The 27,312-nt window shown below is 40.4% G+C and overlaps 1 protein-coding gene across 3 annotated transcripts; it reads left to right on the plus strand.

The window, feature by feature from the left end:
- The first annotated feature begins 53 nt into the window (after positions 1 to 53).
- On the plus strand, positions 54 to 27,312 carry agtpbp1 (ATP/GTP binding carboxypeptidase 1). 3 transcript variants are annotated; one of them, XM_051421597.1, is made up of 26 exons: positions 54 to 171; positions 1,659 to 1,718; positions 3,163 to 3,293; positions 7,959 to 8,026; positions 8,482 to 8,545; positions 8,913 to 9,059; positions 9,532 to 9,663; positions 9,870 to 9,963; positions 10,112 to 10,149; positions 10,429 to 10,637; positions 10,751 to 10,928; positions 12,044 to 12,144; positions 12,844 to 12,960; positions 13,475 to 14,262; positions 14,604 to 14,687; positions 14,932 to 15,021; positions 15,273 to 15,421; positions 15,654 to 15,741; positions 16,426 to 16,570; positions 17,064 to 17,214; positions 17,770 to 17,950; positions 18,177 to 18,306; positions 19,007 to 19,138; positions 19,711 to 19,887; positions 21,069 to 21,220; positions 24,882 to 27,312. In XM_051421597.1, exons 2-26 carry the CDS (start codon positions 1,687 to 1,689, stop codon positions 25,060 to 25,062), a joined length of 3,759 nt encoding a protein of 1,252 aa, XP_051277557.1. In that variant the 5' UTR covers positions 54 to 171; positions 1,659 to 1,686; the 3' UTR covers positions 25,063 to 27,312. The 3 variants fall into 3 exon arrangements, with proteins under 3 accessions (XP_051277557.1, XP_051277558.1, XP_051277559.1); XM_051421598.1 differs by having other exon boundaries at positions 24,885 to 27,312; XM_051421599.1 differs by lacking the exons at positions 54 to 171; positions 1,659 to 1,718; positions 3,163 to 3,293 and adding an exon at positions 6,136 to 6,372.

Genomic DNA, 27,312 nt, shown 5'->3' on the forward strand with positions numbered 1-27,312 from the left:
CACACACACACAGACGTACTCTCGCGTTGTTACCCCCTCTGACAGCTGGGGCTGGTCTCATCACAACATCATCGGGGCGTTTCAGGCAACGCTCAGACACACAGCAGCAGTTCCTCCTCTTATCTTGGAATTGGTCCTCTCTGAAGGGGACAACAGCTCCTTTCCGTACAGGTTCGTAAAATCCTCCTCTTTGTTTTTATTACACGAGTCTACCGCGTCAGCTAACACCGCCTGTGTGCTCTTTGTGCAGCTTTATTGTTAGCATTTCCCTCTGTTAGCTAGCCGTGCTGTCGCAGACATGGGGCCGTCAATGAGTGACTAGTCCAGCAGGTGCAGCGGACACCAGCCTCAGCGACGTTATCTGACTTAGCATCTTGTAAAAGAGCCTTGCCTTGCTGCTGTTCCTCGCTAACAATAGCCAAAACCCAATTTCCCTGCAGGCTGGTGTTATGACAGCAACTTATCTTAATGTCTTCTAAATGGATTTTGGATTGTGGTTTGTGGAAGCAGGCAGCACTGTGGGGGTCATTGTGGGGCAGGCCACCATCTGTCCCATGTAAGCTCTCAACAACATGTCAGCTGTATCTGATAGACTATCGTAGAAGACTTTAAGGTCTCACCGGTAGCTGCATACATGCTCCTCCTCAACCCAAACATACCAAGGCGTTAGCTCATATGCTCAGGTGTGTCTAGTAAGATGGGGGGTGGATTTTGTAGTCTGACTTTGCGATATTTGGAAATAGCAAGGAGTTAAGGTTGGCCAGCTTAGTTAAAAAACTCATTTTTAATTGAAAAAGACTTTAAACTTCTTATTGTGTGTTGTTATTTTGGGGGATTTTAACTGTATTGTGTTTTATTGGTTACATTTTTTAATAAGTCATTGTGATTTTAAGCACATTATAACTATGTTATAAGTGTATAGTCTTTATCTGACACTAGTGATGTTGACTGATGGCTTTAAACTTTACAGCAGCATTGTTTATGACTCATCTTATCTCAACCCATTAATGCTCCTGTATTCACTGTGACATAATCTAAGCTCTTGGGAAGACCTGTGAAAATGAAATGCACTGAGCTCTTTCTGTACTAACTTGGTAGATGTTTTTTTTTTCTTCCTGTTTTGAATTAAGTTTTGTTGTCATTTGATGTAATGCAGCTGTGCTCTAGTATTGCTTCTTTTCTTTTTTTCAAACCCTGTGTTCAAATTACCTTGTCTACAGATCTTTTGTCTCTAGACATTTGAGATCTGCAGCATGTAGGGCAGCCCTTTTTGTTTTGTGTAAAATCAGTCAGGAGATTGTCAGTTCTGGTACAGTCAATATGAGCCATCTACCTGCAGCAGGTGGCTGTCCCAGCACTCACTGCGAGGCAGGTACGCCCTGGACAGGTCACAAGTTTGTTACAGGGCTAACATATGTGGACAAATCCACACATTCCCCCAGCCATGGGCATTTTAGATTTGTCATCATCTGGTTTTTGGCATAGTTGCAGGGCTGACTAGAGCCTGCTACTGCAACAGAGGGAGTTCAATAGGATCTCTTTTGGCACACAGAGCCAGAGGTTGATTATGCTCATTTCTAAAATTGTACAGAATGTTTATTATCTTGTTTTTTTTTTTTTTTTTTGTCAGTGAGGTCTGTATTTTCTTTCTCTTGCAGATGACATGAAATGTTGATGTGGTAAAAAATGAACAAACCCAAAATGGCCACAGAGAAAGGGTGAGTTGTTTTTCTATTTGGAGACAAACAAATATAATTTCATATGCATACACACACACACACACACACACACACACACACACACACACACACACACACACAGCAACGCCTGCATGTGTGTGTGTGTGTGTGTGTGTGTGTCTGTGGGAACGCTGCTCTGTCACAGCCATCTGTTCACAAATTCACTCTTTCCCTCACTAAGTGCTTACCTTTACACTCCCTGATGTGATCCTGTTCTTGTGTTATTCTACCCTTTCTAACTGTCTCTGCACCAGTGTTTGTCCCTGCTGCTTTATCTTAGTGTTGTACTGTCTATGTGGGAAAGAGAGTGTGTTTGTGTGGCCTTGCTTGAACCCTTTCCATATGCATTTGTCATGATGACCTAATCTTGAATTCTGTGCAAACAGGCGTGGAAAAAAAACCTTTCGGTGTGTTGTCCTTATCAAGTATGTGTATTATAATTTGTTGAATTTATAGTTAACCTGTGTGACTCATGCAGGGTGTTTATTTAGGCTTTACTTCTCCTTCAATATGTTTTCCTTTGCCCATACTTCATTCATACCTTCATTCTTGCCATTTTTTTCACTTTTTTCTTTTTCTGTCTCAGCATACACACTCTGTCTCTCTCTGTCTTTATAAGGACATATGAGAAACTCAGCTCGACTGAGTGCAATCACAGAGTTTTTGATTCTCTCTCCCATGTTTGCCGTTGCTGTACCAACAACTGACCTCTCACCTTGTGTTTCCAGCTGAGCGCCACTGTGCTAAGGTTATAAATGGGGGATGGGTCACTCTCCCAGGAATAGTGAATCCCTAGGAGACTGCCTCAGTGTTTGAAACGTTGCCAATTTGTTATTTTTCTTTTAGCTCTGCACTATATTACAGAAAATGCTATTTTGGTTGGTTATTACTCTGTTTTTGGCCAAGACACATTTGACTTCTCTGTGGGCATGTAAGGGCATTCTTGCGTGTGAGGGGCTGCTTTATATTTGTTCTCCAGTGTCCCAATGCTAGATTCTAAGACTTACTTGTGTGATAAAACTGATCCGTCTTTCTCTATAGGAGGAAATCTCCTGATTTCCATCTGATGTGTTTTGTAAATGCAGCTTTGTGACACATTACGCTGCGTGATACTGATCTCTGCCCTTTCCAGAAGGACTTGAATATGCAATGTTTTATTTGTTATTTATTAATCCTTCCTCCACATGCTTACACAGGAATGCATTTATAAATTAAGTTACATACATTCCTGTTACATATAGTAGCCATTCACCCACTGGTGGGCCTCAGGGTGCCAACTAGGGGGCCACAGAGGTAGTGACAAACGTTTTCCTTGGAAACTTTTTAACAATCAGAAGTTAGTATTAAGTTATAAAAGGTTCAAAAACTCCTAATATACAACCTTCCAAAATGTAAAAATGTGTGTGTTTGTGTGCGTTCCCAGTGTTCCCAGTACCTCCAGGGTCCTGATGCTCCTGGGCCAGCTGGAGAGGATGAATGGAGAGGCCATGGTGAGGGATGTCGAAATGGCAAGACAGGTCACTGCAAAGATACTTCATCTCATACAGACGCAGGGTGAGAGCAAACACACACACACACACACACACACACACACACACACACACACACACACACACACACACACACACACACACACAAAACAGGCTATCGAATGTACCCAAACTGAAACAAGATGAGACAAAATCAAAAATGTTGCATGTATTTATGTTTTTGTTCAGAGACCAAGGGGTAGTATATAGTGATGTGGCTCTTGGTACTTGCCACATGAAGCCTTAAACTGCATTGTACCCCATACCGGCATAATAATAATGCATTGTAATATGTTAATCTTAGTCGAAATGCAATATACAATAAAATAGAAGGTTAGACACACTAACATCTCCGCTCCACTCACACACTCATCTCCAAAAAGTATGCTGTAATCCACACTATATACGTGGAGCACTGATGGTTTCAGGCTGATATTGGCTAACCTACGTGGTATCAAGGACAGACACTGATAGGCACAGATAGTCTGCCTGTTTATTCAAAAGAGAGTACTCCACGGATTTATTATGGACAGCAAAAACAGATATATCGTCCTTTTTATTTCACACATTATTCTTCATTGTTAAAACCACGCACCTACATTATCCACAATACAACGTGACTGACAACACTTCAGTCAGAGATTCGGGTGTGTTATGCCAGCAGCGGCTAATGTAGCTTCGAGCCGCGAGACTCAAGCAGAGATAAGGAGCAGGCTATACTGGACTGGTAAGCTGACTTCTTTTGAACTCCATATTCCCAGAGCAGACTTGTAGTCTTCAGCCCCAAACAACACGTGAAGTGATACCACTTGAGGCAATTTGTCAGACTTTGCTGAGCTCCCTCTGGAGCCACAAAAGGCTGTAGTACTCCCCAACAGCTGTAAATTGACTGATGTGTCCAGTCGACGGAGTTTCCATTTAAAATGTCTTGATGCAAAGCTTTAGCTTGTCAGGTTGAGTAGATCAATTCATTAAAAATGTGTTCAGTGCGGTCGCTGTGTAAATAGAGATGGGGTAGCGCACCGGTAGTCAAAGTGTGGATGGATTAATAGTGTCTCCCGATCTGCTTCTCTGATTACTCTTTGAAAGGAGAGCAGAGAAGAAGATCTGACATCAGAAGAGGAAGGCTTTGTGCCGTGTCTTTGTGTAGAACAGACTGCAACATGAGATAACTGGAAATGTAAGCATCGATGCTCCATTACTTTTACAATTAGTTAATTAATTGATTCATCAAACTGATTTATTTTTTTTGGATACTTAATGGTTGAGCGCTGCAAATAACAATTATTTTCATTATTGATTAAGCTGTCGGTCATTGTCTCAAAGCCCAAGATGACGTCCTAAAAATGTCTTGTTTTGCCCACAACCCAAAGATATTCAGTCATGGGGAACTAAATAAACCAGAAAATATTTACATTTGAGAAGCTGTAATCAGAAGATTTTAATTAAAAACAATTAATCAATTATCAAAATAGTTTAAAAGTTGATAATTAATTGACTAATCAGTGCAGCTCTGCTATCCTGATGTCATTTATCAGGAAAAAAGGTCAAACATTCTCTGGTTACAACTTCTTAGTTTTACATCATTGTAAATTGAATTAACAAAACAAGCTGTTCTCAGAAATGTTGATGTTTATTTATGCAACTTTAGGACATTTTATAGACTATTAATCGATTAATCACTTATTTGAAAAACAAATCTAATATTGATACATTAATCGCTAATAAAAATATTTGATTCTTGCAGCTGTTGGTTAATCGAGATACAAATTGTGGTTTTGTCTTTCTGACTGAAAGGAAGAGTGAGTGAGTGAGCGGTGTCATTACAGGCCATTGTTGGAGCCCAGCTTCATTACTGGAGATTTAACCTGTTTGCGTATGTGGATGCTAACCCACAGACTCCGTATTTGTTTGCAGCTCTTAAGTATACCTTGCCATGGAGCTAGTAGGTTTCAGTTAGTGCTCTTTTCAGTGTGGATTTTATTAGCGAGGACAACCTGTAATCACTTGACTCAAGCTTTAGTGGGGTCTTTGTGTGAAGGGACAGTGTGGGGTGAAGAATTCTGCTGAATCATTACCGAGTAGTTCTGAGCCTGCTGGCAACTTTTGAACTTGCTTTGAACTTCTTCCTTCTCACTTGAATTTTGTCGTCCCTCTGGCCATAATTTGTTGCTTCCTCTGACTTCAAAGGAAAGTCAGAGTTAATCCATCATGACTGATGGACACAGTGGAAAGGCCCTGTGACCCTGTCAATCATGATATATCAGCTGTTCCTCTCTCATCTACTGCTTGGCTCTCCGTCACATTTTGCCTGCAGCGTCAACTGGAAATGTGTATGAGTGTGACGTTGGTTTAAGGGGTAAGTAGGGGGTCTGTAACCCTGTTCACAGTAACTATACACCCTAGGACGGACTTTGCTGTACTCTGTCTCATATTCACAGTCTTAGGAGATTAGGAAGAAAGTCAAGAGAAACCAAGAGAAAGGATGATAGAGAGAAAGGAGTTGCAAGTTGAACTCGATACTTGAAATATATAAAAACAATAAAAAACGGTCCACAAGCAATAAGAGTTTTGGTTTGGTTTAGTAGAGAATTAATTTAATCTTAGAGGCTGCAGTTCTCTTTTTTTTATTGCTCATTTGCTGCCAGAAACTGTTTTAATTTTAGTATGGCAGATCTCCTTTTCCTCACGGTGCTGAGTAGGGGGGTCAGGAGAAAGGGGAGAGGACGTGTGAGGAGCGGTATCCTATACAGTCAGTTTTCTATAGGGGCAGTTGGTGGTTTAGTTTCTGGTCGTGTGCAAGGGGAGATGCTGATTACTGGGTTCATAGAGTCTTTCACCTAAGCTCAGTGTGTTGGCACACAGTTGGAGGATTGATCGGTTAAACAGTTTATTTAGAGGGATAGAGAAAGTGCCTTAACGCTTCATATAGAATATCAAACTCTTAAGCGTCTAGGTTCACAGTAGACCTGTGCCGTCAGTCCACCTGTGATTCTGGAAATTTGACTAGAGAGTTTTGGTGACCTTGTGAGATCTTTGTTATGAAATGGAGTACCGCTACACCAGGAGATACTGTCAATCTGTGGTCTCCCCAGACCTACCAGGTACGTCCCAGAATGCTGAAAATATACTGAAAAAATATTTCATGTATTTCAACTGGTTGAAGTAAGCTTATATAGATTTTCACATATCTTAGCATTATCTATGATGGCAATTAAAGGAGCATTCAAACATATTTCACTTCTCTCGGGTCAAGTGAGTACGGGAAGTGAGATTAGGACAACCACTCTGACTTTTACAACCTCCACAGTTCATGTACTGTACTTTTAGCAGTCAATTTGAGCTAACAAATAACTAATAATCACTAGAAAAGTCATAAATGATGGGTTTTAAATTCTAAGGCAATATCTACAGGTCATTGTGCAGATCACAATTAGCTGGCACAATCTGCCATCATAAAGGTTCATTCTTATTAGAATCCACCTTTTTACAAGCAAAATAAAATCACTGCAGTTGTACAATGCAGTAAATAGATAGAAATTGCATCAAATAATTATCGCTTATTATATTTTTTCCAGTGATGCTCTCTTGTGTAATCCCTCATGCTTTTGTTTTTGAGGATTAGTGTTGAAATGCCACTTGTTTTGAAGAGCTTTAAAAAGTCTGGCATGAAAGAAATGTTTAAGAGGTCACCGCTCTCCAAAGCACTGAAGTGTGTGCGTGTCTGTGTGTTCACATGCTCAGATATGCACATAGCTTTGCCCGTCTGGAAAGTGTGTGTGTGTGTGTGTGTGTGTGTGTGTGTGTGTGTGTGTGTGTGTGTGTGTGTGTGTGTGTGTGTGTGTGTGTGTGTGTGTGTGTGTGACAACATCAGTTGTGTTTCCACTGTGTAGGGGAACTTCAATATGCTCTTTGGTGCAAGATCATCAATTATGAAAGTTGCACGGTTACACCCTTTCCACATTCACCTGCTGTTATGAAGCGTTCTTATTCAGTGACACTGTCTACTGCACAGACACATGAACCCTTCATGTGTGTAAGATCATCACCAGGTGATATAACTCTCCAATTGTGCCATTGAGTGAGCATGCTTCTGCCACAAACTGCTGCCGCACAAGAAGTCAGACTTCCCTGTTAATATGAAAGTAAAATCTATAATTTATAATCCTGTGTAAAATTCAACGTTGGCTTGAATAAGTCATTTTTAAAAAGGCTGGAGGACTTTCTCAGTCCTGTGTTTGCTTTGAGAGCTTGCATTTGTCTCAGGACATAAACAGGACAGGACCACCTCCTGGAATGTGTCAGCTCCTAAATTACAGGGCAAGCATTGGGTACGGTTCAGAGGTGGGGAAAGAGAGGAATAAAAGTGAACAAAACCAAACTATATGTTGTCTTGTTAAGTAGGACAGTAAAGCACATCATTTGATAAAATGTAAAACTGTGCTTTAAAGATACAGTATCTAAATATATATTGTGAAATGCAGTAGAATCTTTCAAACTACAAATAACGCAGGACAGTTGTCTTTTCACATTCCAAGATAATCCTCTGTGACATTGTGACTGGTGTTTGTTGGTTGACCGGACATATGGGACAGCCTGCTGTACTTGGAATAACTCAGTTGTTTTGCACAAGTTGCCACACAGTTTGTCTTCACATTTTTGATGATTGTTATTTTGTTGTGTGTTACAGAGAAGAGTGGAAAAGAGGTGATGTCCAAAGGCTCCAGTGGCATGGAGGTCATCCTGGCTTCACTGGAGGTCAGCTCACTTATCAACCCAACTGAATCTAACAGTTTTTAAACTTGAAGCTTTAGCATTAAGCTGCCTCTCTTTGTGCTAAGCTAAGGTTTACCAGCTGCTGGTGGTAGCTAAACATTTAAATACAGACTTGGGAGTAGTATCAATCCTCTCGTCTAACTCTGAGCAAGAAAGCAAATAAGTGTATAATAGGTGTGTCAAACTATTTCTTTCAGAATGTGTATTTTCCTCCCTTTGTGAGATACATGATGTGAGCTTTGGCAGAGTAAAACATTGCATGTAGAGACATAAACAATGCATCTATTCATTTGTATGAACAGCTGTGGGAAACCCTGCTGTGGATGTCACAGTGATGAATTGTTTGATCCTAGATTAAACTGCACACCCAGGACAGATAACATATATATATATATATATATATATCCTGTATATTGTTTTATGTGTGTCTCTGACAGAACACCCGGGATGTCCAGACCACTCTGAACATTTTGTACATTCTCAGTGAGCTGCTGACTGTGGGTGAGTTTTTTAAATTCAAAATTGATGAGCAGTTCCTGCCTTGATTTTTGGGAACTGATAATAGCATTTAATTACTTGCTGAATAATCACTTAGTGGGCAATTTAACTGTCATTTCTAATTTAGAAGGTAGGGTACATCCAAAGTGCTCACTTTTTCATGAGTGTGAGAAGTATTTAACATATTATAAAAGCTTAAACAATACATTGTGCCACTTTAATAACTGTAAAGGTGGCACATTGTAAATCTAGCTGGGACTGTTTAAGTGTTTTACAGGATTTCATTACCTTAAGGCAATATTTTCTTCTGGCCATGTTGTGTTGATCCCATCAGGATTTATGCAGTTGTATTGGTTGTTTTTTGTCTTAGGCAGAGGTCGTAGGGTGGGAGTATTTGTGTCTAAAGGAGGAACGGGGATATTGTTCCAGATTTTGATCACTGCCAGTAAAGAGTTGCCTCCGAGTGAGGAACTCATGCTGCAACTTCACTCACTGCTGGCCAAGGTTGGCCCAAAAGGTAGGCTTAATGTCGCAGTGTCACACAAACACATAGTACACCAATATACACAGCTTGTTGTTGTCTGTGCTCTCCTCATTTGAATTTGTTATATGTCAAAAATATCATGTCACTCATGTCAATTTAAGTTTGGTTATTGGTGCCCTGTTGAGTTTTCTTGTTAACAAATAAAAATTAAGTTTATATTCTGTATTTCTCACCAGAATACATTGTAGGTTGAGGTCTAACATTTTAAGTGCATTTGTTCCACATTACACATTTACAAAGCAAATTTAAACAAATTATGCATGTAAGCACCATCCGTGTCTGTGAATAATGCAAACAGTGCCCTTTTGCACTACTAGTGGTCAAAAACTCTACAGGGTGTGCTTAAGACTGTATTGTTATTCAGTGCTTTGCAAAAGAGACAAAAAAACAGAAAATCTGATTATTCTCTGCACAATCCCTGATATTTCAACCTCTATGTGTTCAGACAGAAAGTTTGGGGTGAAGGCACGTTTGAGCGGAGCTCTGAACGTCACCGTCAACTTAATGAAACAGAACATACAGAACATCAAACTGCTTCTGCCCTGTCTGCAGGTGCTCAGAGTTTACTCTACCAACTGTAAGTCATTGTAAACTTTGAAATACACTTCCCAAATTGTTGCATTTCTGTCTTTTTCTGGAATTAGAGCAGATTATCCCAAGAAATACAACAGCATCTAAAACTAATAAAAATCTGTGAATTATATCAGCACTGTTAACTATTCAGTGGCATTTTATATCTACCTGATACTGTATGCCCTCATTGCTGTGTGCATTTTTGTTCAGCGGTGAATGCTATTTCTTTGGGAAAGAACGGAGTGGTGGAACTCATGTTCAAGATCGTTGCGCCGTACAGCAAAAAGAACACCAGCCTGCTCAAGTAAGCGGTAGATTGTGTTAATGAGCCAGCATGACAATCTAGTGACATCCACAGGCTTTACCTCTTTCGGGCCGAGTTTTTTAACATCTGTCATTGACGTTTGTTCAGCAGACCATGTAACCCATTTGCCTTGTTTCTAAATCAACAGGGTAGCTCTGGACGCACTGGGAGCACTGCTCAAATCCAGTGAGTAATTTGCTTTGTAGCATTGACTTTTGACTCTTCAATAGTGCAGTGATCCTTCCTTATTAATCTTTGCGTCCATGCAGTATTGCCCCCTTCTGCTTCTCTCACCTCCATCATCATTTAAGCCTTTGCTGTAGACAGTAAATGATCATTCGACTTGGGTTTCAAGTTACCTTACCCCCAACTTTCTTCTCTCATGCTTCTCTGCATCCCATCCCACAGTCATGAAGTAAAAATGATCAGTGCTTTTTCTCCTCCCTCTTACACTTCCCTGTGCAGAAACTAATGCCCGCCGTGCAGTGGATGGTGGACATGTGCCTATCTTGCTAGCTGTCTACCTGGACTGGCACCGCAATGACACGCGTCATCGCCACATGCTGATTCGCAAAGGGCTGCTCGTCTGCCTCAGGAACATCACCAACATCAAGCTTGGCCGGAAAGCATTTGTAGAGGCTGATGGCATGAGGGTCCTCTACAACTCATCCACTGTGAGTGAGAGTGAGACATACACATGGCAAATAATTAAAGCGTGCAACACATATGTACTGTACACACACGCACTCTCATCTGCTCTCTACTTTCTGTCTGGTTTTATTTCTAGGAGTGTCTCCCAGTCCGGACTCTGGATCCTCTGATCAACACTTCCAGTCTCATCATGAGGAAGTGTTTTCCTAAGAACCGTCTGCCTCTGCCCACCATCAAATCGGCCTTCCACTATCAGCTGCCACATGTCCCCGCTGTAGGGCCTGTGGCACAGCTGTACAGCCAGCCACCTGGGGGTGAGAACACAGGACGCACTGACAAACACACACACATACACTTCACTAGAGTGTGCCCCAGCTTATCACAGTGTATGTGTGCACCTTTCATTGAGGAGTATGCAATAGGGACAGACACTTAGACTTTTTTTATCGCTTCTAGATTAAATTCTACATAACACAGTCAGACACATAAATAATGATTATATCCCTGGAACGACTAAATGGTTACTGGCAACACTCTTGACACTGCTGCACACAATGTGCCTTACAGGAAGAAAAGTTCATCAGCTCTGCAACAAGCCCTTAAAGAAGGGTAAGACGTACGTAAGACGCAACTCCATCCTCAGAATGCTTTCTCATTCACCTCACATCGTACTCTAACTTCACTAAACTGATACATCACATGTGTTAGTAATAAAGGTGTAATAAAGATGCTTAGTGCACATTGCTTGGTGCTTGCTTTCTCACTAGTTAGACTTATGTACTTGCACTGTACTCACCTAATTTGCTTCCTTGCGTTCACAGGCTGTCTGGTAAAATATCTGAGCTCTTCCCTCAGTCTGATCTAAAAGAAAACATGTCCAATCAAAAACGTATTTTTCATGTAGCACTATAGGTTGAATCTTCTCAATGTACATATGAGTTAATTTCCTCCTTTAATGTTTTGCGGAGTGCAAAAACAGGAACTCCAAAAAAAGCACTGAGGACAATTTTGACAGCTCTAATTGGCAAAACCCGAGTAATTGCCTCAAAGTCATGTTGACTAATTAATATTCCCAAAAACATGTCGCTGATGTCAGTTACCCAACCATGGAGAACAGTGTAATGTAACAAGCTACTGCTACTACATAGACTTGTCAGTAAGATCATAAGGTCCATGTGTTTGAAGAAATATACTAAAAATTTCTTCTGTCCTTCAAATCTCTCACTCATTGCTGGATCATGGCTGCTCACATCTTTTGCTAACATTTTCTCTCTTCCTGTCATTGCAATGAGACTCAATTACCAAAAACAGTTGAGTTCTACCAGTCTGGTTGTGTGCCAGCCTTACACACACTTTGGGAAACTCCCAGCGTATAAGGTATGTTTGTTGTAAGGACAGTCACCTAATAACATCCTTGTGTGTGTGCCAGTGGATGACGTTGTGGACGAAAGTGACGATAACGAGGAGACAGACGCAGACACAGAGAACGATACTGAGAACGAAGAGGATGAGAAGGATCAGCGCTCTGCGGTAATACTCAGCACTCACATACACATGACAACATTATATATTATGTTTTTTTCTGTTTGATAGTGTTGTTACAGAGACAGATATCTTAAACATTTTTACATCATGACTGAACTTCACTCACGGTCGTGATGTATAATATAATCGGCCCTAATTGGCTAAAGGATATTAATTCACAAATAGGCCATTTGGTTAAAGAAACACAACTTTACTAAACATTTAATGTAACAATAATAATTATATTGGGTCATCATATAGTTTTATGTGAAGCTGATGTTGATGCAATCTAATTGCACTCCTTCACATTTCCAGCAGAGGGCAGTCATAAGACACTCACCAGACAGTGCCAAACACTCTCCTATCACTATGTCAAACATGTCAACCATGTCTGATATGCATTTACAATTCCAGATTTAATCCAAATATTTTCTCCCCGGGGGGGGGGTTACAAATCCAGAGGAGGCACTCAGAGTTTCCAAGCACCACAAAATCCCCCTAAAATGAAAGCAAAATAATAAGTGGTTGGTTTTTGGTGTCTTTATACAAGACTCATACTTTTGTTATTTTCTCATTAGCTGCAGTTCTTTTTTACTTGTTTTCTCCATCTCATAATCCTTGAGACTTGAGCAATGGCTCAGCTACACCCAGACAGCCCACAGTCTGATGGTTACCAGTTGTGTTTCCTCTCTTTTTAATCATCAGAATGACGACATAGAGACGGACCTAAACAAGCTACATCCCAAAAAGAACCCTGGACGTCCTTTTGAGGAGTTGAGAGTCTATGAGAGGTTCTTCTTGGAGCTTTCTGAAGACTTCCAGGTCAGTATTTTGTGCACATGTGGATAAGATTTAACAGTGGAAAGCAAAATGACCAAAACGTCACTGTCTTAAATTGATTTAAGCTAATTGGTGTATTAAAAGTATGTGACAGTACAAGACTGTTCAGTTTTGTAGGGTTATTTTTAGTTTTACTTTTTTAATTCTACAATTTTTTCCATCAATTTTTTATTTAATATTTATTTGATTATATTCAATTTAATTACATTGAATTTAATAGATTTTTCATTATAGTTATTATTTCTTTTCTCATTTACTTTTATTACTTGCAGTGTGTGTTGCTTCTGGTTATTTTTGTGTATTGCTTTTAATGATGTTTCCAGTGACGTCAAACTTATGTGTGTGTCTTGTTAATAACTGTAATAACTGTGTGTCTTTAAGCTTTTGGCTCATTGTACATGAAGGGCCTGATGAAGCTCTGGGAAAAATGTGTTGCTTGGTCTCTTCTACAAACATTTGTTTCTGATAAAAAAAAAAAAATATCTTATTCCTACAGGGTTATAACTTTGAATGCTCAAAGAGTGCCTCTACCACATCTTCATCGTCATCCTTCTCCTTATCATCAGCCTCAAGTCAATCCACTCGGCCAATCATAGTGCCCACAGCTCAAGCCCTGTCCCCAAAGCACGTCTCCGTACCGAGCTCTCAGGAGGATTGCAACCCCACCAAAGGAAAACACACGCTGCCGTCTCCTTCTGCGACCACTCCTACTCCTCCTGCTCCCCTAACGCCTCTAGAACTGGACACCATCCACCTCACCAAGGACCAAGACAAAAAAGAGGAGGGCCACATTCCTTCCCCCGACACACGTACAACATTGTCCTCGCTCACCAGGCCTCCTTCTCAAGGGCAGATGATACAACAGGAATTAGCACATGTGCTGGAGTGTGTCTCTCTAGAAGAGGAGGGGGTCCTAAAGGCAGAGGAAGCAGGAGGAAGGGGAGTAAAACAAGAAGAAGGATCCCCAGTCAATGCCACAAGACACATACAGTCCCCCCTGCTCTTGGGGGGTATCGCTACGCGTCGTGTGGGTGGAGGAGGCAGTAACTGGGGTTCGGATTGTGGCTCAGAGGGCACGGAGGATGAGGGAGGGGAAGGAGCAGTTCTGGAGGTGCCAGACACGGCTCTGCTCCTACCGATGCATGACCCTGACCTTTACGTGGAGATGGTGAAGGGAACAAACTCTGTACCCCAGTACGCTGAAGTGGCTTACCCCGACTACTTTGGCCATGTAGCCCCAACATTTAGGGAACCTCTTGTGGAGAGAGTTTATGGCGTCCAGAGGTGAGACATTTATAGGAAAGTTATTTGCAGAAATCATTAAGCATACAAACTGAAGAGTATGCAGATGATTAAAAACATAACATAAATCATGCAATTAGGAGGAACAGAGTAAAAACCAACAAACAAATATTTTGAAACTTTTCTAAATCTTTGACTTCAAAGTCTAAATTGGCTTTTCAAACTAAATTTACTTTCAACTCTGTGGCTTGTGGAAGGTTATAGTAGCGGGGAAAAAGCATTTATTATAGCTTATCTCATTCATCCTCATTAATAAATAATATTTTTAATGGAAAACATTTTTACCCATTCATTGTTTTGTTGTTGTGGGTCTAACCCTGCAGGTCTAAGATATTCCAGGACATTGAGAGGTTGATTCATCCTAATGATATCCTGGATAAAGTAGTTTACGATCTCGACATCCCCAGGTGAGTTTCTCTCTACTAATCTAAAGCATTACATCACTCTGGCTAAATCATCGTGGTTAAAATCACGACTTTTGCCATCCCAGTGACAAAAGCTACAATTTGTCCTTTTTTCTGATCATGCCGAGAGCTGTGACATTCACAAAGCTAATTAGCTCAATTTATCATCTATATATTGAGAAGGGTAATGACTTCTCAAGAGTGTTGTTTATCCCTCCTAAATATTGTTGTGTTTTTTGTGTTTCAGTTGTCCTGTAATTGAAGACAGTGGCGAATCCCTGAAGTTTAACTCTCAGTTTGAGTCTGGCAACCTCAGGAAGGCAGTTCAAGTTAGGAAGTAAGTTTTATTGTCACGTCAATAATGGGAAAAAGTTAGAGAGCAAATTTCAGATGTGCAGTTTTAATTAAATCACCTTCTATCACATTAATACATTTAAAGCTGTTATCAACTTTTACTATATTCAGCTTTCTTCTTATGTCAACTTAATAGAAATTAGATTAAAAACTAAATATTTGTTACATCATTATTGTTAATTGTTGATGATGTTTGGGTCCCTGTTTACAGTTTATGTTGTGGTGTCTCTGCAGATATGAGTATGACCTTGTGCTGAATTCAGACATCAACAGTAATCACTACCACCAGTGGTTCTACTTTGAGGTGAGCGGCATGCGTGTTGGAAGTACCTACCGCTTCAACATCATCAACTGTGAGAAGTCAAACAGCCAGTTCAACTACGGTGAGACACTCAGCAACATCTGGATAAAAAACAAAATGAAACAGTTGTTTCGATAGTTCTTCATCTGAGACCTCAAACTGGTACAATGTTTTGTTTGAGCATCAGAGAGCACAAATTCTGAGCTTTTGTACCTTTCTCCTATGTGTGTGTGTGTGTGTGTGTGTGTGTGTGTGTGTGTGTGTGTGTGTGTGTGTGTGTGTGTGTGTGTGTGTGTGTGTGTGTGTGTGTGTAGGCATGCAGGTGCTCATGTACTCTGTGCAAGAGGCGATCAGTGGCAGGCCTCGCTGGGTCAGAACAGGAACAGACATCTGTTACTACAAGTAGGTACACTCGGAATGCAGAGGACCTGGGAATATATTGAGGGGAAAGGCAAAAAAAATTGTGTTACAGTTATATGTGGCAAGCGCACAGTTTTCACACAGTATGCCAATTCTGACATACTGTATCTGCTGTACTGTAGTGTATTAAATACCTTGTATCTCTATACATTTTATTACGCTGTAAAACACTCTCTTAACTACTTTATAGCTTGCTACAGTTATTATGAGCTAGTGCTAATGTACATTTTTACCTCTTTCTCTGCTCCACACACACCGTTTCTTTACAAATTTCAAGTTTAAAATGTACCGCATGAAGTCAGTGGCAATTTTGTTTGTTATGCCTGCATGCAATTTGATACAGCTATTCTGCCATAAAGTCCACTTTTAAAATGCCTCTTACTTTGAGCAATGTTTGTCCTCCCTATTTACATATATAATATTAGAAACACCTCTTAATGTAATGCAGTCCAGTTCAACAACACCACCACCTTGAACTATCACCTCAGTAATAAACATGAATTCACACATTTGTGCCAATGTCACCAAAAACTGAACATTATAAACCAGGTGGAATTTATGGCAGAGCTGCTGTTTGTACAGGTGTACCTAATAAAGTGTGTGTGAGTGAGTGTATGTGCTATATTGTCCAACATTTACTCATGACATGTTCCTCCTTCTCCACAGGAATCATTTCGCGAGGAGTTCCATCGCAGCTGGTGGTCAGAAAGGAAAATCCTATTATACAATGACTTTCAGCACAAACTTCAGCCACAAGGATGATGTCTGCTACTTTGCCTATCATTACCCTTATACATACTCCACTCTGAAGGTAGTTTTACAATACCACTGTTTGCTGTGATTTAGAGAACATAAGCATTTTGTAGTGTGTTTGCATGTGCTCACACAGTAATTATTACTCTGTTCTCCCGTTGCTAAGCCCCCAGTGTGACCACAGATGCACCTGCCTCTTGATGGACTCCAGTGTTTTGTTTCCAGTGTTTTATCATTTATACGTCCTCCAATTATGAGCTCCGATAACTACTGTGCTCTCAAACTACCGTACACTGATTATGTCAACAGTTATGTTATTATAATTACATTTTGTCTGCCTTTATCAAGGGTGACCATCGAGAATTGCCTATAATACAAGCAACAATAGAGAAGCCCAATCGGAATCACTTTATCACAAGTGGCCTAATAAACAGCCGGCGCAACAATACAACAGTAAAACCCAAGAGGCGTGGGGGCTTAAATGGAAGTTGTAGATAATAATGTTAGTAAGTGAAAAACTGTAATTTGTTTTTCTGTCATCGTATCATCAGATGCACCTGTCCAAACTGGAGGCTTTGAGGACCCCTCAGATCTACCTGAGACAGGATGTCCTGTGTGAAACCCTGGGGGGAAATGGCTGCCCCCTTCTCACCATCACTGCCATGCCGGAGTCCAACTCCAATGATCACATCTGTCAGTTTAGTAAGTAAATCAGTGTAGCTCTGTGTACATGCCTCTTTTAATTTTATTTTTTTATCTCAGCTGCAAGATTTCTGGTGAAATAGAGTTAAATGAATCCCAGATGTTAAAATCTATCCAGAAATGTCCCAGGAATGTTGCAACAAAATCATGATCACAGCATCATATTCACATCTTCAGCAAACTGAGCTCTTTCAGGGCAAAGAGTTTGCAAGTGGACTTATTATATTTGATTATTTTGTAACAATTCATTAGTTAGTTAAAGCTTCTAATGCTTTGCTCTTGGATATTGTCCTTGAACAATTTTACCAATACCTGACTGAAATGTTCCTTTCTCACTAATGCTCATAAGAAGTGAATATTACTATACCAGAACAGCCCTGGGGTATCAGGCCATGCAACTACTTCCCAAATAGGTTTTCTGTCCACTGTAGTTCACTGATGCTGTTTCTCAGCCGTGAAAAACTTTAAATTGAAGATTTTTTTTCTTTTTTTTTGCTCATTCCATCTTCCTCTGTTTGTGTTTGTGCTGCGTTCTCCCTCTCTCTCCCTCTTCAGGGAATCGTCCATTGATCTTCCTGTCGGCCAGAGTGCACCCTGGAGAGACCAACGCCAGCTGGGTAATGAAGGGCACGCTGGAGTTTCTGATGGGCACCAGCCCGCTAGCAGCCAGCCTGAGAGAGGCCTACATCTTCAAGATAGTCCCCATGCTCAACCCTGATGGAGTTATAAATGGAAAGTGAGTAAAAAAAAAAGAGTCTCAAGAAAGAAACAAACGCACATTCACAGCTTTCAAGTATACACACTGAAGACGCATACATCTGCTGAACTTGGGCCTGCACGTTGGTCACAGCTTTATTTATATTAACACACAAAATCTTGTCTTGGAATATTCTCTAGCTGTTGCTCTGTTTCCTCCACTCTATATATCCTTCCCTTCTTCTGCCGTCTCCTTTCTGCTGTAGTCATCGTTGTTCTCTGAGTGGAGAGGATTTGAATCGCCAGTGGCAGAACCCCAATCCTGAGCTCCACCCCACCATCTACCACACTAAGAGCCTGCTGCAGTACCTTGCACACATACAGAGGGCACCACTGGTATGACCTCTAATTAACTAGACTTAAATTACTTTGGGGCATTTTGCACGTTGCTGCATCATCTGTCATTAGGGAAGTATAAAAGACATCTCTCCTAACATCTCTTTTAATGGTGGTGCCGTTCCTCCTGTTCAGCTGCACACTCTGTTTGGCTGCATGTCCACTAAATTTCCCATCAGGTAATCACCAAATTAGTTTGGAGACATGAATGCAGTTGCCATAAACAACAGCCTCTATTGGCCTCTGTGCTACACTGTGTGTCAGCAAGTTGGATATAATGGGATATTGCTTTGATGGGAGATGTGTTTACTCTGCAAGGGTGATGACTTTACAACACAAAGCAAGGTGAGGTTGCTGTCCTTCCTCTGGAAACAGACCCAGGAAAATGTCTTGAGGAATATGAGCAATAACACTGACATCAGTGAACCATTCAACTTAATAGTGCAGTAACACAGTTCATTTGAAGATTAGTGAATTAATTTCAGGTATTGTGTTTTTATTTTATTTTTATTTTTACATAGCCACTTAAGTAAACAAGTCTGTAAAAACAGAGGAAGAGTAAATGAAGCCAATGTTGGTTCACTGTCTTACTGAAAAATGCAATGTTATAATGATGCATCACATTCTTAATGCTTTCCTTTCTCCATTTCCTATGTGTCTGTGTGTGCATGTGTGTGTCTTTGTGTGCATGAACACACAGGTGTTTTGTGACTACCACGGCCATTCCCGGAAGAAAAATGTGTTCATGTACGGTTGCAGCGTGAAGGAGACAGTCTGGCAGTCCAATATCAGCGCTACGTCCAGTGACTTACAAGAGGACCTTGGATACAGGGTGAATATACACACACACACACACACACACACACACACACACTAGTAAATGAACACACGCTGATCCTTACCTCTCTCTTTTACATCACCTTGCAATGTTTTTGCACGTTAAAACTGAGTTAGAGTTTATCTCCTCATTGTTTAGTTTACGCCCTAAATCTACATATCTAATGATACCTAATCTGTTTGCAATAACATGTGTTTCGACATCAGCGCCTATCTGAAAAAAGTAAAGAAATTTTAGTAATTCACCTTGAATTTTTTTGTTCTTTCCATTCACCAGTCAAGCTGGTCAGGTCAAGATCAGGTTGTTGTTTCTCTCTGCATTTGGGAATTCAGAAAATGTATCTCACTGAGCAGAATGCTAATAAAGGAGCCAGTTCAATGCAGAGTTTCCTAGTGGACGTGTAGCTTCAGGCTACAAGCCCACAGCAAACATTTTGGTTTGCAACAGTCAATACTGCGGCTTTCCCAAGCAACTGCTCTGTACACAAGCCTTTCTCTGTTGGACACAGTTATTTGTCCCTACTATAAAATGTACTTTATCATTTGCTTTTGTCATGTGTTTTTCAGGCACTTCCTAAGATCTTGTCCCAGATTGCCCCAGCCTTCAGCATGGCAAGCTGTAGTTTTGTTGTGGAGCGCTCCAAAGAGTCAACCGCCCGCGTTGTTGTATGGAGAGAGATTGGAGTGCAACGCAGCTACACCATGGAGAGCACGCTCTGTGGTTGTGACCAGGGCAAATATAAAGTAAGTGTGTATTTGATTTTGTTTATAGGGTATGGACAAAAAAGACCTGTCCAGTGTAAGTTCAGTAGAATAACCTGCAGTTAAATACTCCTCCACACATTCTTAGAGCATTTTGTGCCTTTTTATTATAAAGACGGTAAAGAAAAATGACAAGAAATGCGAGGAGATAGAGATGGAGAAGGACAAAGACAGCGATCAGCTATTATTTACATGTATGCCAATAAACAATGGAGTAAATTATTCAGAGCTATTTTCCTTTCTGACAAAATCTTTAAAAAAAAGTATCGCAGTGTCGAGGTGTTGTGTCCACCCTCTGTAAGTGAGAGGGATGTGCCCTTATAAATCTCCAGCTGTCCACCAGGTGGAGCTGCAGTCCTTTTTCCACTTTGCATCTGCTTCACCTCTGACTTTTCTCCTTCTGTCTTTTGACCCCTTTACCTCCCTTTCTTCTCTCTCTGTCTTTCCATCCCAGCTGATTTCCTTCCTCCTAAATTCTGCCAATGTCAACATCTTACATATCCAGAGGTAGTCTAGGGATGCCATTTTGGCACTGATTAGCACCCCCTCTGGTTTGTGTGGAAGTATTTGTCCAGATGTGCAGGAAATAATGTCTTCTGAAATGAGCTGCATATCTCTGTGGCCAGGCCAAGTTTAGATGTTCCTAGCTCTGCTCTGGGGAAAAAGAAACATGAAAGTTTTGTGTGTGTGTGTGTGTGTGTGTGTGTGTGTGTGTGTGTGTGTGTGTGTGTGTGTGTGTGTGTGTGTGTGTGTGTGTGTGTGGGAAAGTATTCATTTACTTGTGTCACTGTACAGCACTGTGAAGACTTTGAGGGTTGCAGGTGTGAGTGCATGTGTGTTTGAATGTGTGCTTCCTGCAAATGAAATATATTATCATGTTTCTACATGAAAAGTTTCCTCACCAAGTGCTTTCCAGCATTGAGAATTGGGACGTTTGAAGATGGACAACGGCTCCTTCCCCAGACTCCAGGGTGGCTATAAAAAATCACAGCAGCCATTTTAAAGGAGATTTCTGTTAAACCTTTGAAATTATTTTTGAAATTAAGCTGTGTTAGAAGTGTGCACAGACTGTACATGCAAGTTTGTGTGATTGTGATGTTTTTGTGTGCGACTGGATTGACGTAAGTATTTTAAATTCTCTTTGATGTACATGTTCTCTTCAGGGTCTTCAGATCGGTACCAGAGAGCTGGAGGAGATGGGAGCTCAGTTCTGCGTGGCCCTGCTGAGGCTGAAGAGGCTGACGGGGCTCCGCAACCACCAACACCTGCTGGATTTGGAGAGCGATATCATCGGGACACAGTCTAAAGTGGTCAGGTTAGTAAAGTGGAGCAAGCCACAACACACAGTTCATGCAGGTGCACACAGATGCTGTGACAACTATGCTAGTAGAAATGATGATGATGCTGGCGTCAGCAACAGCCACAAACTCAGATCTTTTTATTTCCCTCCATCGTAAATGCTTTGTTATCCTCATGCAACTTTCTCAAGATGAGATGAGATGTTTAAAGTGTTTTATGTTGTCACAAATTCTACCTGGAAAACAGTAAAATGGCCATAGTCTTCTTTTTTGCACAAAACACCCTCCTCACTGCCAGACACGTTCCCCCTTGGCACTGATACTTTACTCAACGGTGAGACTGTCACTCCGGATATCCTCTGAAGCACTACTCAAGAAACAAATGAAGGCCTGCATTTATACACGGCTGCTGTGAGCATCATTGAAATTCTATCAGTGTGTGATGAATATAATGAAAACTGTGGAGTGAGAGGGGGAATGGGTATGAATAATTGTCAGCAGTGTCATTATTTATATATAACAGCCACAAGATCTTTTTTTTTTATTTTTTATAAAACCATTTACACCTACACAGTGAGGTTTTTGAGGGCACAGGATGGTACCCATGCACATTAAATGCACAGGGAACATGCAAACCAGTACACTGCCTTCCTGCACAACCGCTTGTAGCTGGAATATTTTAGCAGAAAGAAATATATTAAAGGGATCAGTGTCAGAACGTGTGCTCATCCATTTAAGTGCCAGTGCATTCGAGGGATGGCAGCATTGAATGTTCAACTGAAAGACAAACAGTAATTTCACTAGTCAAATCGAACAAATCGTATCTTGCTTATAGCTCTTGTCACACCATGTTTGCTTTGTAAAAGAGTATCAGCAGCGATTCATTAGAGTGTTTATCTTGATTTTCTTTTTCTTTGACATCACAACTTAATGCCTTGGTCCTTCTCTTTCTCTCTTTGGAGAGTACAGACGGGGCTTAGGCAAACCAAAGGTTACATTATTGCTATTTCCTCAGTGTTTGGTGTGTTGTGTGTGTAAGATGAATTATAATGATCGTAAAATCACCCAGATTTTCCCCTTCAAATTGGTGCTGAAAAGATTTGTCTATTTATCATTCATCAGGAAAAAAATCATATTTGGTATTCATTGTGTAAAAATGACTTAAGGTTCTCTGGTTTCAGCTTCTCCAGTGTGAGGATTTGAGTGACTAATTGATAAAGTCTGTCCTACTTTAAAAAGGGGTTTTTCATTCTTTCTTAGAAGCAAAAAAATGGAAAAATCCTCAAAAGTCCAAAGAAAAAAGTCCTAATTGTCACCTTTGCCACACAGTACGCTTGCTAAAAGTAGGAAAAGTTATGATGTATCAGGTTGATAAACCAATGTTAAGTTTGTTTTATTGAGCTTTTAAAGTGGACCCAAAACAACGTAAGGGTTAGATAAGATAAATTAGGTTTTAATTCTAACATCACGATCAAATGTTTATTGATCCTTTATCTGTATTTTAAGAGTTACCTTCAATGATGACACAGCGCTATTCTTGTACTTCCAAACAGATGACCACAAAGCTTTACTGTATATCAAATCAACTCTATTATAATTCCCTGACTGGAAATATAAAGTCCACACAGATTAGATTGTACTTCGGCGCAACGCCACAAATAAATTATTAAACTTGGCCAAACCCAAACTGTGACCACCAAGGTTATCCTGATTTCTTTTTTTTTAAACGTTAGTGTTCTCTGCGCCACAGATTTGTTAAAGCAGTTGATTTGAAAGAATGGCTTTAAACTCAAAACCACTTAATGCTTACGTCTCTCTCTTTGTCTCCCAGTCTCTCTCTCTTACTAACCTACTCTACTCTCATATTGATATATTCATTCATCATTTATGTGTCTGATCATTAAGGGACTCCAAAAGTGTTCTGGTGCTTTTGTGTTTGCGTGAGTGTCCTTCGGGATTTGTTTCTCTCCATCCCGGGTTTATGGTTTTTATGCGCGGGGCTTGGTATGGTACCACTTACCATTTAATAGGTCATCACAACAATGATATTGTGGCCATTGGGAGGCGTCTGCAAATAAGCGGGTGTCTCAGAGTGAGTAAATAGGTGGATGCAGGCATGGGTGTGTTCTGAGCATAAAGAAGACAGAAAGAGATGTATGTGTGCGAGGGTTTGAAGATGTGGACATTTATCCACATGTGAATGAAGGTAATTGTAGTTTTTGATGTATACATGGATCAGTATATTAAGATGGATTGTATATAGAGATGATGGATCCAGAAAATGTAACTCAGAGAAAGGAGAGATTGGGTTAGTTTTTTTTTTTCTATAATGGCCTGTAATGGTTGACTCACAATTGACTCATTATCTGTTTGGACAATATTCTGTCCATCTACATCATTACACACACACACACATTATCACACACATACACATTTACTGTACATATACTGACGCACAATTCCTCTCTCTGTCTCTCACTCTTGCACTCACACACTGGTGAGCTTGGTGGGAGATCATTGTCTGAGCCCCCTGATCGACTGTCTCTCCGGGATCACATTTCAGACCATTAACACCATTAAAAAGCCACTAAAGCCACTAAAACCTCAAAGAACCAGCAACCATTTAACCATTAAGACCCACAGGAAAAAAAAAAAACTGCTTCGCCAGTCATAGTACACAACTGTTTTCCAGCTTGTATTCTGCTATAAAATATATTTGAATGTATATAATATTGTAGTAGATTCACTGTCTGTTGTTTTGTCACAAGCTGGAGCTGAAACATTTACTCAATTAGTCGATCTGCAACAGTGTTTATAAATATAAAGTAATTTATGAAACAAAAATGCCAAACATTGTCTGATTCTAGCTTCTCAAAATTAAGGATTTCTTGCTTTTCTCTTTTTTGTAAGCTGAATTTTCTTGAATTTGAACTTGAATTTTTGCCAGACAAAACGAGAAAGTTGAATAAATCACCTCGGGCTCTTGGTAAATTCTTTTCTTTATAAACTAAAAAATGTATTAATTAATCTTAAATAATTGATAGATTCATCGATAATGAAAATAATCATCAGTTGCAACCCTACTATTACTGCATTTCATTTCAAATCATTTCATCAGATATTGTGGAAATGCTAAGTTGCATGATCACGCGCTTCATGTGTAGATTTTATTCTCTTATAAAGCAAAGATGATTTATCCAAATAAACAGGCATATTGATAGTCGTACATTTAGTATGGATACCTCATGCAATGTTTGGTTTGTGTTTTCTGTGCTTTCAAGAAATGGGCTTCTCAACAGTGCACTTTGAAGGACCATGAAACCCATTTCAAATGCATTTTCTTGGGTATTTATTCTGTGAAATCAGAGAGCTCTTAGTGACTCTGAGTTCAGCTCAGAGTGAAGCAGAGTAACACGACAGTTATATGCTATACAGTGAGCGAAGATGTGTGTTTGTTTTTAAGAAGTGTTATACAAATGTTTATCATTTATTCAATAGTTTCTCAAAATAAAGCATGCAGAAATGCACTGTGTAATTTTAAAATATCCATAGGCATTAGTGGTGTAATGCGCCTTTTCCAAAGTCCTGAAAAGCTGACATGATGTATATGCGGTGTTTTTGCTGTGACAGGCATATTCACCTCATTAACTCAGAGAAATGTCTTGTTTTGTTATCCAGCAGCAGCCCCACCACCTATGTGATGGAAGAGGACGAGCCGTCCTTTCTGGAGGCGATAGACTACAGCGCGGAGAGCAACGATGAGGACGCTGAGCCTGAAAACGAGCACGGCATCGAAGTCCATGAGAATCCCGAGCACCACGATCACCTGTCGGACTCCGAGACAAATCACAGGGACTAACGCTGAGGTCTTTATCTCCAATATACCTGACAGTCTGAGCTTAAAACCAGCCATTGCTTGGATTGTTAACTGATTAAATTAAAGATTTCACAGGTAAAATAGTCAGAACCCACCATTTTCACCTTGACTGGTGAATAAATATCTTAGATTTACACCTGACCTTATTATCTAGACACTTAATCATGGTACGTAGGCTACATTGGCACCATTCAGGTGCTGCGTTGATCGTGAAGGTGCGTACACTACCTGCCTTTCACTGCAGACAGGATGCATTACAGTGAATGTTTTCACCTTCCACCGTCATACTATAACCTTCATGAACCGTAACCCCTGACCTCAGACACCATATAGCCTCTGAGATTCGCATATAGCTAGCCAGAGCAGCAAACAGCAGGCACCGCCGATCCTTAACTTGAACCCTTGTCCACTCGCTCATTTTTCACAGCCGATCTTACACTGAAGCTACCTGACAAGGCTGTGGTAGTGTAATAGAGCCAGTGGCTTCTCTAGGTACTGTTTTTGAAACCCCTCTCACCTATGACCCTGTGTTTTGAATGAAACACTCCTGGTGATTGTGGTGAAACTGGATCTCCCCCACTGACCAGCTTAAAGATCCAACCGACCTGCCTTCTTATTTCCCTTCTTCCTTTCTATAGTCTCACCCTGCACTTTAACTTTTTACTTCTTCCTTTTGTCAGTTTCCTTTCCTCGCTTGTCTCCCGTCCTCCGTTCTTTTTTTTCTCTTCTGACAAGCCAAGGTGTCTACATGGGATGCACGGATGATCAAACAGCTATGCATATCATAACTTAGCTGCAGGTTGTCTCACGTAGAAAGCGTCTCATGTAGAAAAAAAAACCTACTCAAATGTAGCTACACTTGAGTTGTGACCTCACTTCCTCTTTCCCCCCACCCCCCTTCGGCCACAGTGCATGTGGTCCGATCGTCCATGTGCTGTTTGCCTTGCTTTATCCAAATCTGTAACTATATCATTCAAATGTAGAATGTTCACGTCTTTATCAAGACAAACCTTGTACAATACAAATACAAACGCAAATATAATCACACACCACAAACTAACTAACACAGGTTTGCGTTGAGTTTCTTGGTCAGCAGTAAAAACGTGAAGATGGAATGTAAAATATCCACATGCACTGTTGGTGATTTCATTGTTTTTAACAATAGACAGTATTATAGTGTTAGACAAAGCAGTAATGAACAAGACGCATGAGCTGCAGAGAGCAGAAAAAACTTTTTTTTCACTTTGGATATACTCGCAAAACAAAGAGTGAAACATCACTTTACAACATGTCACTGTTTGAAAAGCTCAACTTCAGTCACCTCATTAGTTTGAAGTTCTCAGAGTTCAGCCCCAAAGCTGGTGATAATGTCGCTGTGATGTTTTAGAAAATTATACTGGAATTTTGTTTCCTTTTTATTCTCTCCTCCAATCTGTGTGTACATTTCACGGATTTGCTTAGGAGAGACCCATGCATAACAGATGGTGCTTTGTGTTGAGAGAATAAAGTAGTTTGTTGCATTATTTGTTTGTTTATGGAGATGAGGTACATTTCTGTTGCATTTGTACAGCTAGCGCATGGCTATTTTCTGTTTTTATTTTGTAATTTATTAAGTATTGTTTCTGGGAACCTGTATGTATGTATATGAGGCATTTTGAGTGTGTGTGCGTGTGCGCAGGAGTTTAAGTTATTCCATTATTTAGATCAACTGATACTCTTACAGTGTATTTTTTCTTTCAATTTGATTACCCCCTCTCACTCTCCTCCTTCCCTTTAACTTCCTTCATTCCCTCATTTCCCATCTTTCTCTTGGTTATTTTCGTTCAAATGTTACTCATGGACATCTTAAAAACCCAGGGAGGTCCTTGTTCTCTCTGTGTGTGTGTGTGTGTGTGTGTGTGTGTGTGTGTGTGTGTGTGTGTGTGTGTGTGTGTGTGTGTGTGTGTGTGTGTGTGTGTGTGTGTGTGTGTGTGTGTGTGTGTGTGTGTGTGTGTGTGTGTGTGTGTGAGAGAGTGTGCATGATGTGACATAAAGTCGGTACCCTCTGAGAACTGTGTGCTGTTATATGTGTTTGTCGTTAGCAGTTTATGTCGACACGATGCTGGGCTACTTTTGCTTTATTTGTTTGTTGGGAGGTAAACAAGCAGAAAGAGCAACTCATTTTAAGTTGATTGTAACACAGAAAACTGAAGCTAAGAGTGAACATGGACAATAAAATGTGAATGTGGTAAA

Source organism: Dicentrarchus labrax, unplaced genomic scaffold (assembly GCF_905237075.1).
Source record: "Dicentrarchus labrax unplaced genomic scaffold, dlabrax2021, whole genome shotgun sequence".
Taxonomy (NCBI): domain Eukaryota; kingdom Metazoa; phylum Chordata; class Actinopteri; family Moronidae; genus Dicentrarchus; species Dicentrarchus labrax.

What these genes read in the sequence shown, in the direction of transcription:
- agtpbp1 (XM_051421597.1), top strand. Translation starts at nt 1,687, where the DNA reads ATGAACAAACCCAAAATGGCCACAGAGAAAGG. An exon ending in AGCTTTCTGAAGACTTCCAG is followed by an intron (nt 12,961 to 13,474) that starts GTCAGTATTTTG and finishes TTATTCCTACAG; the next exon opens with GGTTATAACTTTGAATGCTC. An exon ending in AAGAGGACCTTGGATACAGG is followed by an intron (nt 19,139 to 19,710) that starts GTGAATATACAC and finishes TGTGTTTTTCAG; the next exon opens with GCACTTCCTAAGATCTTGTC.